The following is a 12,374-nucleotide window of genomic DNA, read 5'->3' as shown; positions in this document are numbered from 1 at the left end:
TTACTCTCACACTTAAACTGAGAACTGAAGACTCATTCTGTGGAGCCCTGGGAGGTTTTATTATTAGGTCCATCTTAGAGCAGCTGTAAGGACTTAGGTTTGGGGGGGGTTGTTTGTTTGTTTGTTTTTGTTTTCCCAAGAGGATAAGCAAAAATTAGCAACTCTAAAGGGTAAACATGATGAACAGAAAATAAGCTTGAAAAGCTTTTTGCAGAGGATACTCCTAAATGGACTGCAAATAAATTGCTTCATCATTTCAGGAGTTCTACCTTTTAAAGTACGATGGCAATATGTAGATGCATTCTGAAATATTTTCACGAACAGAAAGCTCTATGTTAAAAGTATCTGTGATCTTTCCACAAAGTAGTATCTAAAAGGGACTTCAGCTCTTAGGAAGAGCCACAATTATTTACCGTTTGATCATAACTTTTCTTTTCCGTTTCTTCACGTACTTATGTAGGTGTCATGGACAGTGGTACTTCATTAGAAACCCTTTCTCTTATGGCTTAAATAATCTTTAAAGAGAAAAATCAACCCAGTATTTATGACAGTGGGAGATGACTGGAATGTCGATATACACGCATGCTTTCTTCATGAATATGGGACCATCTGGTTGAAATAAAAGTTCGGAAGTCCTGACATGAAACTTGTTTCCTTTTTAGAAAGTTTCTACAGGATGTTCTCAAAAGCATCAAGATATGATGCGTCCCATTTTTGGCGACCCATTTTTGATCACAGACCATAGTAATGTTTTTGCAGTTGACAAACATCAGAGAGATTTTGGCGAATTTGGCAAATGGAATGAAAACAAAATTCTGTGCTTTCCCTCATCTTATGTGGTGTGCACAGCAAGACTGCAATATTTTGAAGGCAAATGTTGGCAAGGTTTCTGTTGGCATAGAGAAGGACTAGTTCATCCTGAGGTCTATCCTAGTTGACCTGGGCTTGCAGCGCATAGAATTTATTCTTGAGCTTTATCTGGGGACAAAAGATGGTGCTTTTACAGTAATGTCTTAAAATGCTTATGATATTCATATGCCAATGCAAATTTTATTCTAGAATTATTGTCAGGTATATTAGCATTCATTAAAAGAAGAGACAAGAAGAGGGGTTTTTTTTCATGAGGAATTTAAGATCATGCTTATCACCATTTCTTAAATGGTAGGACTGAGTATGATGAAAGGAGGTGAACTGTGCTGGTTAGACAGGTCATTGTACGTAGCTTATTCCTGCTAGCTTCCGTGACAGCATTTTCAGATTTCTGTTCCTGAATTTTTATTTTGTATGCAGGTAGGGATTTACACGATACTAGAAGAGTGAGAAAGAAACCTAGGGAGACACTGAAAGAAGATCAAGGACTAAAATACAAATTATTATATGACCTTCACTACCATATGGTGCTTTTCACTATGCACTGGTACATATGTCATGGGACCAATACATATTTTAAAAATAACCTTTATTCTTAGAAGGGATCGGTCAAACACTAGATTCTGAAAACCCAATTAAATACAGCTTTTGAGAAAGGACTGAGGTGTTTGTAAAAATGTTGGGGTTTTTCAGTGTTCCCCCAGTTGTTCTCTGGAAATAAGCAGCACTGAGGAAAATAAGAAAAATGAGGGAAGAGATTTGTACCTTTTACGTTTTAGTGGCGTGTTGGAATGGAGAGGGTGAAGGAAGCATTTGTTTCTGGGAGAAATGGCTACCAAACCATTATTTAAGGCAAGGGAAAGGTGCAAGATGTGAGGTTTCTGCTTAAGGAGATTGACGCCCTCATGTGTCACTGTCTCTGCTTCAGAAAACCAATCTCCTATACATTGTCAAAGAATTTTTTTTAAAACTGTGTTGTTTATCATAAGTTTCCAATTCAAACAGAAAATTGGTCTGCAGTCTCTCTGTAGACTACCATTGCTTTGGCACTATGCATCTATTAATGCTGTACCTACATTCATGAATTGATACCCAGTCAGGATTTTTGCCTCACAGCCCCACACTCACTAAACCTGCCACTGAGTTAATACAAGGGAGCTCACTAATCCCTTCCAAGCTCTTTGCCAGGCCTTTTGTTGTCATCTTTGCATGTCATGCAAAAAAAGCCCCATAAACAAACCACCTCAATAACAAAAACTCCCCACAGGCATAATGCCACTCCTGCTCACCCAACAGTAAATTTTGTCCCTGTTTGCCCCTTCCTTCATGCTGAAAATGTAACGTCCCAAACCATTGATTGCTTCCTTCCTTTTTGCAGAAACAGATGCCAATTCAGTATGGTCCTGCTTTTCAAAAAGTTAAAGGAAGCCAAGAAGTGAGACACTATGCTGCTTTCATTTTTCTTCCTTTCAAGTACAAGAAGCTATTTTACTTCACTTATCAGAGCAATGTTTCTTATGTTTGAGTAGCTTTAGCAATTACTAAGCATGCGAGTCATTGTAAAACCTGACTTATTGCTACACAAGAGGTGGTTTCACTATGATGTGAGTAAGCACAGGAGGAGATCTTGCAGTTAGAGTAGTTGAAGATTGCTTATAGCATGTAGGAGCAAGAGGAATAAATAAGCTTTTGTTTAAGATACCAGTACTCGTGCGGCACGTCTTAGGTCTGAACTCCACAAGGTAAAAATGTTCTTTTATCTGTTTTGGTGCATTTCTTATTTCCGATTTTATGCAAGAGAGAACTGGTTTCGGTGTATTTTCAGAATAGCTGAAAATGATTTTTTGGGTTTTTTTTTTTTTGTCAGTAGTTTGATCAAGCAGTCAGATTGCATCAAATACTCAGTACTTCCCCATACTTAATGTCCACCACTCATTTGGCAATTGTTACTACTGTTTTTTTAAATTTTCCTTATGATGTATTTGAGGGGTTTTTTTAAGAGCACGTGTCTGTTTTCTTTAAGCAATTAGAGCATATTCAATTATAATAAAAATAACGCTTAATGCATGCAAACATGGGCAATTATTTCCATATGGAGTTTACTCAGATTTGATATTTTGGTCTTACTAAACTGGACTTTAATGTTGTTTAGATTCTGTGCAGGCTCTTGTCTCTGTGCAGAAGATAAGCTTGAGGAATAGACACACTGAAGCCTCAACGCTTTCAAAGGAAGTAGCTCCCAAAATAAGAAATTGACCAAATTCCCATTAAGTTTCTTGACCCTAAATGTGTGTATCTGTTTAAAAAAGGAGCTATAATGATAGATGAAGACAGTGGATGTTCAGATCATTGAAAACAGGATTATTCTTCCTGGTTTCCTATGACATCGAAATAAATTTGCAGTTGTAAAATGGGGAGCATCTGATTAACTAGTTCATAATATGGGTCAACAGTGTAAAAAGGTTCAAGTCCCATTCCAGGATATACTAACATTGTCAATACTAGTGAGACCTTAGTGGAATATTTAGACTAGTTTCTGTAAACTGTTCTTAACAGTAATACCAAAGATTAGAGAAATTGTGGAGTTGAGGAACAAAACTGTAAGTTTAGGAGAAATGACCTGCAAGGAAAGGTGGAAGAACTTGAGGTGGCTTCATCTTTTAGGATTGCCTATTAGCACTGATGTCTTTTCATTCTCCTTGTCCTGTCGGTGGATCTCTGCTTTGACAGAATGCCTCTTCATGTTCCCCAGTTCTCAAATGCGGCAGTTGCCTCAAAGTTGCCTTAATTATTTAGTGACACAAGCTCAAGAGGACTCAAGGGAGGACTGAAAATTAAAGGAAGGAATTTAAAGGTTGTTACTGAGGTAGTGCTGGAATAAGGGAACAATTGATGAATAGGCAGGTGAAAAAGATGGTGGTCTGCCTCATTTCTTGAAAAGCACTGGAGTATGGGGACAGGAGCCAGATTTTCCCTGTGGCTGTAACAAGAAGAAGGGCAAATTGCAAATTTTAAAAGATTTCCACTTGTTAATGGAGTAAAACCTTGCAAGAGGCTATCAAATGAACCTCCAGAATATCTCTTTGGATGTTTTGAAAGCAGACTGAGCAATACAACTTTTAGTAATGAATCAGGTATAAATAGACTATCACAGCTCAAAGACTTGACAGTCCCTTCTCTGCCATTGTCAGAGGGACAGCCTGCACGGGATTCTGTGGCATACAGTATTGTATTCAGCTTCAGTTATGAAAATGAAATCCTCCTTAGTGCTGAAATAATTTTTCAAAGAAAACCTGTGTTGGAAGTTCAAAAAATATAGAACTTATTGGAGATTTAAAATATAGTATGTAATGTTATTATTGAGATCAATGGAGGTAAAAGAACAGTTATAACATTATTTCTTGAAGAAGTTCAGTTGAATGAGTTTTAATTCTTAAATTCTTAACTATGCTATGTAGTGTACGTACTATATATATGCATTTGTATGATACATACATATGTTATAAATTACTATAAAGTTCACTCTCTAACCCTGTAAATGGCTAGTGAGGATTTTTTAAGCATGACAGCCTGAATGCTTTCCTGGGTTCAATATATCCAGGACTATTAAACTCAAAGATACTGCTGCTATTCTTGAGCTTCACTTTGGTGTAAGCTGATAGTACATATCAGGAGAGTATTACTGTATGCTTTCTTTATTCTTCTATTGTTTCCCGAATTATTCACTACTGGACATTGTTGGAGACAGTATAGTAGGGTAAGATGGACCTTTCATATGGAGGGCCGTTGTTATGATTCATCTATTTTTGACCTCAACTCAGCTTATCTGTGGACCAGCATCTTCTGCTTCTATAATATTGGATAGTAGTATATATTTCCTGTATTTTTGTTCCAGAAGTTGAAAATACTTTTAGTCAGCAGTACATTTTCAAATTTCTGTTCTCCCTTTCTGTAAATAATTCTTCATCTTGCAGAAGAACGTGGTGCTCTGCTAGTGGTTTGGTTTCCCTTCAAAATGTCAGTCATCCTCTGAATTAAGAGAACCAGCGTTGATCCGACCACTGCAATGAAAGTAAAGATATTCCAGGTGTTTACTATATAGGACATAATAAATTCTAGGGGTTTGCAATCAAATATGAGTGAGCCAGCTTTGATTTACACTTTGATTTTGGATGGACATCTTCACCAGTGAACACATTTTCCCCTGCAGATGTGATTTGTATTGCTCATAATCTTCTACTGGCAGGCTGCTTGTTGTCTTGTTTCCTCCTGATCCTAGGCTGCATGTATTAGCTCTGTGTTCATCCGTTGCACCCCTGTTTGGTGGCCGGATTACATTCTTGGCAGCAGAAGTGAAAGAATAGTTTGCTAGAGATCTTGTTTGTGTAGTATGGATCTATTTTATGCTTTTATCCTTAAAAATGGGACACGGTTAATATGCATAAGGCATAGTAATTATTTTTCAGTGTACTAGTAGAGGGTGTTGGCAAATTTACATTTAACAAATAAACGAGAACCATTTAATTATCATTGTTTCAAGTTCAGTTTTAAAGAGGACCAGTGTTTATTTTATGAAAGTCACTTTCGTAGCTCTGTGTAGGTCATGATAATTTTTTGTTTGTTTTCTTTAAGGAATTTTACTTTATGGAAGGAGACATGTTTTGCAAGTTATGCTTGTAACAGAGATTAAATGTATGTTATCTCCTAATCTTTCTAAATGAAAGATTGTACAATTAAACTGATTTAAGGATTAAAATTAAATGGATTTTTTAAAGTCTCCCTCAACAGTGTTTTTGAAGGCATTGGAAATATTGATGTTTATTGCTGTGGCTTGGAAAGAACATGGCTATGAGTTGATATCTCTTCAAATTACTGCATACTTTTAATGATATAAAGCATGATTCCTGTTTGGAAATTGATGGTATAAAAGTTAGTTATCTTCTGCTTTATTCCCTGTCTTAACCAGAGCTTACCTGTGGGCATCACGGTAACTGTCCTGCCTGCTCCTCTTCTGAAATTCATGGAGTAGGGAGAGCTGAATGCCAGCAACTGTAGCTGCTGCTGAACTAACAGCTGTTTCAGTTTCTGTCCATGTTTAGAGTTCTACAGCGTAATTGTTCAGGTAGTGCTGCAGGTCCTGTTTGTGTGGCCCTTTTGCAGGAGCAACAGCTGGGAGAAGGAACCGCTTTGGCCATCCTGCTTGAATTGCTTGCTGCTATGTGTTTTCACGACTTTAATTAGTTACCAGCAAAATAATGGGCACAAGACTGAGTTAATGATAAAGGTTGAGAATGTAATTAATGTGTTTTTATTGAAAATAGTTCTTATTTTGAAAATTCTGACTTCATTTTTTGCGATTTATGTATTAGAGGTAAATATGAAGAGATAATATTGTTGTAATGTAACTGCTACTATAATGCACTGAAGTTGTAATATTGTACTGCACTCCACTTAATGCATCATAACATTCTTATTAAAAGATTAGATTATACCATGTCATTAAAGGGTTTGGTAAAACATTCTTAACTTACTAATTGACATCTCAGAAAGTGGTTGTAGGTAAAGAGTCATCAAATACCTTGTTTCTTGTGGGTTTCTTTGGGGCATGTTAGCAATCTCCGAGCTTATAAGCATCTGCTGCAAATTAGTTAAAAATCATCGCTGAATGAAGTTGTGGATACATGGAGGTTGGATTAGTAGTGAGTAATAGGGAGAGTGAAACAGCCAGAGAGCATGATCTGGATTGCTTAGCAAGATAAGCTTAAGCAGATAAACCTGCAAAGGTGTATAACAAGATGTATGAGTCGTGCTTACAGAATTAGGGACCGTTCCGACAAAACCAGCAATTCTGAAAATATATCAGTATTTATAATGGACAGGTTGCTTCAAATGAATTCACAGGGTAATGCTGTAGTAAAAAGGCTAATATGTGATGTTTGATAAATTACAGTTAGGATTAATAGGGACTTGATTTCATATGTGTGAAATACACATATGTGTGTATTTGCATTTATGGTGTAGGTGGGACCAGTACTAGACTGTCACAAACATACATTTTTAGAACTGTTCACGAAATGGTGTTGAAAAATCGCACTATGGGTAAGTTCTATAAAACGATTCCAGCACTTTTTCTTGAATTTAACAGTGTTAAATTGCTTATTTGTTTGGAGAGATATTTGATTACATAATTAATGCCTGATATCACTACCCTGTAAGAAATTAGCTTTTCTAAAGGGCTCTTTAACATGCAGAAGAAAGTGTAACAAAAAGCAGTGGCTAAACACTGAAACCAGACATTTCCAAGCTGATGTTAACCCATGTGTTTTAACAGTAGGGGTGAACAGCCTTTTGGAGCAAGCTACCAAAGGAAGTAGTGCGTACTCTACGTTTTCATGTTTTTCAGGCCAACAGTGGATAATGTGCTGGAAAATGTGTTTTAGTCAAATAAAGTTTACTGGAGTTGCTACGGTCATACTGGGTAAAATTGAAAGGATCTGTGTCATAATGGAAATGTAACTAGAAGATTTAATGGTGTGCTCTTGCTTTATTTCTGTGAACCTGTAGGAAGAAAATGGTGGTCAATACTTAGTGTGTTGTCACACATCTAGTAAATAAATTACACATCTAATTTATTCGTATACATAATTTCTCTGTCTGTCTTAAGAAATAATATCAATGTCCATGGCTTACCATCCATAGTAAGGATTATGTATTTTGCAGTCTGGCTATACACGCTGTTGTGCTGGTAAAAGGACTGTTTAATTTGATTGATAAGTAGTTCTATCAATTGAATCTTAATGTGTTTGAATTAGTATATTGCTTCTATAAATAGTACATGTTGAAGGAGATTGCTTAATTGGTATTCTTGTTACTTTTAGTTTTAAGTGGATTTTAATGGACTCAGTTTTACCAAAGGCAATGTATGCCTCAGCAAGTGCGCCTTAGGCTTTGCCTGAAGTACTTGTAATGTGTTCAAATCCTGTGCTTCATATATTTGCATTATTTTAATGCTACTGCATCATGAATATGCATCAACATGATGTTTTCACATGCGGAGTACTGGCTATTAAAAGCCTTCTATGCTATTCCATGTAATTTTATCCACATCAGTGAGTACTGTTTCATATGCTTTGGGAATCAAAAAAATTATAATACCTAGTGCATCTTTTTTTTAAAAAAACATCTACCTGTATTGTTATGTTGAAGTGTGTACATGAAACTCTTGTTTATTTTTTTAATATTGTTTGCTTTTTAGTGAGAGGTTTATGGTGAGGTTAAACAAGAATGGAGGCCCCAGGAATCCAGAGAAGATAGATCGAATGTGTGCACTTTTCACAGTACGTGTCTGTTCCCTTTCTTCTTCCCTTACAGTAGTATGATTGTAGATATAGTCACCCTGAGGGAAAAAAAAACAATTCTTCCTTTCCAATATATGGAGTAGAATGGAAGCTGTTTCTAAGTTTTGTTATGGTTATAACTAAATGTTAACATAAGAAAATGGACATACTGCTAAATTATTTTTCTGGCTAAGTAAATATTCCGAAGTATTTCCTTTTAAGTGCATTTGTTCCTGCTTATAGTTTGAAATTTTGAATATTTTCATTGCATGTACTATGCTCTTAGATAACAGGGCACAGGAAAAAGTTGTGTCGGCCTGAACATAAAGCAAGGCACTTTTTTCAGAATCGAAGTTAGAAAAACAACTACGACAACACACACGCTCACACAGAAAAACAGAAAATTCTCCAACCAGATTTTTGTCACAGCCCATTCAAGAGTCCGTGTAGCAGCCCCAGGTAGATGGTGCGGCAGTAGCCTCCCAGGTCAACAGCACAGTGGGTGTGATGGAACAGAAGGACCAGGATGTGCTGCAGAAGCAGCAGCCAAGTTGAGAATGGGTTGTAACAGAGGAAACACTGACTTCCTAAGTTTCTACAGCAGGTCTGTGCAATAGCTACCCTGTCCTAACGCAAAGCAGATATGACCAACTGTACCAGCAGTCTTTAACCATCTGTGTCAGAAAGACAGGATAAGTAATACCCATCTGTGGCTCCTACCAGATGATACCTCAGTTGGGAGTGAAATAGCCAGCTAAGATTTACTTCATTTTAATTCTTTAGACTCAACCTCTCGCCTAACTGCCTTCTTGTTTTATAGTTTTGGTTATACCAAAATAGTAGTTTCAAAACACTCAAGCTTTAATATCCATTCTGCACTGGTCTTAAGTTCTGTTAAAAATTGCCTCAGAATTATGTGTCAGACCATGATTTTATCTGTCACTTCTCAGAAAGAATATGGAAATCTAGAGACACTGAAACTTAACAGCTCATCACAGAATAACTGTAAGGAATTTCAGATCCAAAGTGTGATAAACACCTTCCATCGTGACTCACCTTTAGCTAGTGCACATGCTAGAAGCTCTGACAGAAGTATTTTTACCTCCAGTGAAGAAAAAAATGGCAGACAGCTTTGGTATAAGCTTTAGTTCTGGCAATGAAACCCTCAAAGTTAAGCGGAGCTGGACACTGAAATAGGCATGGTTCCCAGCACTGTTCCTGTTCCTCCTTTCAGAAGATAGCTGAATTTCTCCTCTTAAGGAACAGAGCATATCTAGCCAGGGGTAAGGATGCTCTGTCCTGCCTCTGTCTGGATATGAGAGATGCAGGTCAATCCAAAAGTAGCAGTGATGTTGATGCTGGCAGCAGTAGCAGTTCTGGTTTTGGCACCATCAGTGAAGTGCTAGCAGCTTCAGGACATGTCCGCAGAGGTAACAGTGCCTTAGTATCGCCATTGCCACTGGTGACTCCACTGTTGGTAAGTATCAAAACCAAGTATCTTTCTCTTCTAAGAGCAAGGTGGCCAGGGAGCAAGCCTCAGCACTGATGTCTGGATCATGCAAAAAGGTTGAGTGTAGGGTGAAGAGTTGCTCTAAAAATTACTCCCAAAAGGCAGCATAGACTGGTTCGTATCAAGTTTGGCACTTTCTGGCCTCTGAGGTTCATCATTCTTAAAAAGATTTTCGCCATCAAACTTCCCCGTCTACGCTGATGCCACACCACAGTAATGATGTGCTACGGCCAGGGGCGTAACATAGTTCCCGAAGAGACCTGCGTATTATGAATGGGGCCAGCCCTGAGTATTGCAGACGTGCGCCACTCTGTAGCACCTATCCTTCTGAGCAGAGATCACTCCCAAGGTACCTTTCTATTTAGCTATCCAAAAATACCGAAGCTGCCTCAGTACCAGCTCTGAGAGGTGCTTAGACTTGTCTGTCACTCTCTCTGGTAGAATGTATACTCTACATTACAAGAATTAGGATAATTGGGACAACTATCTGTGCAAAAAATTGCACACTTCTGATACAATATTTTTCATCAGTGTATTCAAAGAACTTTCCAAATTATGTAGCAAAGGCGCAAGAAATAATAGCTTTTTGAATAACCATTTTATCTGCAATGGTTCTATCTTATCATAAATTCTTAATTATGAAATGCTTCCAAAATAAGATAGTTCTATGATTTTCAGGTTTGTTCCCAAGTTTGTGTTAGTTTTGCCTTTAAATCTAGTTATTTATTTCCTCGCCCTTCCCCCACCCCGCAGTATCTTTCTAAAACTCTGTAATCTTTCCTAGAGGCAAGAAGTCCCATATCTTAGATAAATCAAGGTATCCCTGTCTTTTCCTGCTATCTCTGTTGCTTCTAGGGGTTCAGCTGTCTCCTTGCGTAAGATACCAAAAATTACCTAGGTTTTGTTTTTCAATCTGCTGTCACATCATACCAAACGTGAGAAACTGCTTCCTCTGAAGATTAAAGCTCACTCAAGCAAACCTCAGCCTGTGCACGCTTAGAAACATTCCTGTGTCTGAATTAAAACATAACTACACTGTATAAGCTTGCTGGTTTTGTTAAATACCTTACTCTCTGTGGCCTGTGAGGTTGGGAACTGAATTTGGTAAAGCTGTTTAAATAACTAACTAGTGGCAGGCAGGTATCCTTGATTCCATTGTTGGGGGGGGTGGGGTGGGTGGGTTTTTTAACATACAATTAGACCTTTATAGAAACCAGCATTGTGAAGAACTAACCATTACTACAGAGTAACTCTTTTCCATACCTAATACGGGAGGAAAAAAAATTAGGGGTGACTTTCTAAAATGCCATGCAATTAGAATTGCTATGGAATTTTGTTTATCAACCAGTATCACTTAAGAAGCTCAGAAGGATGTGGGAAATAAACCCCTGTGGATGCAGTGCCAAGAACACCTTTCTGGAAATTGATTTATTTATATTGCACACAAGCAAATAATAAACGTAGTTTGTCCTCTTCTGGGTCCTAAGTAGTGTGCATGGATTCTCTGCAAAGAAATTACCTGAAGGCTTCTTCAGAGGGGTTGGGGTTTCTGATTGTTGGGTCCATGTCATAGCAGGAATTTCCCCCCTTGTAAAAAGCCTCTGCTGTACAAAATGAAATACAGGGCCATCTGGGCCCACATTTTTTGTCTTTTGACTGTGACACAGTATATTTTTTGTAAAATTGAAAAGCGACTAAAGTGTGAACCCATCAATATGTGCATGCCCTACCATTTTCTGATATTTTGACAGCTGCCCTTTGAAAAAACAGTTCTCTAAATCGCTGTTAATCAGAACTGGTAATCTGATAGTATAATAAAATTCCCCCTGTCAAATCACAGATATTTTCAAAAATCTGTTACTCTCTAGAGTATTAAGCACTACCTCCAAGTTTTTTTGCTTTTTGAAATGTATTGTCAGGCAGGACTGAAACTAAAACTATGTCAAAGCCCTTCTTACTGTGGAACTTCAGTTTCTCCAAGACATGCAAGATAAAGCCTACCATATGCTACACTGGTATGTTAGGTGATGGAGAAAGCCTAGAAAGTATGTTCCTTATTCATGCAGCAGCAAAATAAGACTTGAAGAGAAAATGCTAAGGAAGATTTATATAGCTTAATTCTTTGGCTTCAGAGAGACATGATCTGCTAGCTGGTGAGCATACCAAACAGCATGTTTGCAACTCACTGCATATGCTGCCCAGGGAAATACAGCGCTCCTTTTAAATGGAGTAAGAAGATACAGCCATGAATTTATTACTTGCCCCCTGTAATTTAGCAATATAACGCTATTTGAATGGGTCTGCAACTTGTCCTTAGAATAAATTCTCTTTATGCCTAGTTCTCAGTCACTGTGCCCAGATTTTATTGTGCTATATGTCACTGTAATCTGAAGTTCAGATCATGCCATCATGATCTCAGTTGTTGAGATTTGGTTTCTCAAGTCACACGGGAAAGAGATTTGCTGTGTGAATGTTCATGTCTGAACATGTGAATGTTGCTGCTGAAGTTCATGTCTTAGCTTCCAGCAAAATATGACTTAGTTTACTATAAATAATTAAATTTAATTTACTATAAATAAATAAAATTTAATTCATTAAAGTGGTTCAAACTAGGAATGACAGAACTTAGATGTCCACAATTTAGAATTCCCCCCTTT

The 12,374-nt window shown here is 37.5% G+C and overlaps 1 protein-coding gene across 1 annotated transcript in view; it reads left to right on the top strand.

Annotated features, from left to right (window-relative positions):
- Positions 1-12,374, top strand: part of DOCK3 (dedicator of cytokinesis 3) — a 222,533-nt gene that overhangs the window by 104,335 nt on the left and 105,824 nt on the right. The window contains exon 10 of the mRNA XM_072875713.1: positions 8,126-8,207. Within this exon, the coding sequence (XP_072731814.1) occupies positions 8,126-8,207 (82 nt within the window). The remainder of the gene's footprint in view (positions 1-8,125; positions 8,208-12,374) is intronic.

Source organism: Ciconia boyciana, chromosome 11 (assembly GCF_034638445.1).
Source record: "Ciconia boyciana chromosome 11, ASM3463844v1, whole genome shotgun sequence".
In the NCBI taxonomy this organism is placed as follows: Eukaryota; Metazoa; Chordata; class Aves; order Ciconiiformes; family Ciconiidae; genus Ciconia; species Ciconia boyciana.
The sequence above is the reverse complement of the archived record's forward strand: the minus strand, read 5'-3'. Positions and strand labels throughout refer to the sequence as shown.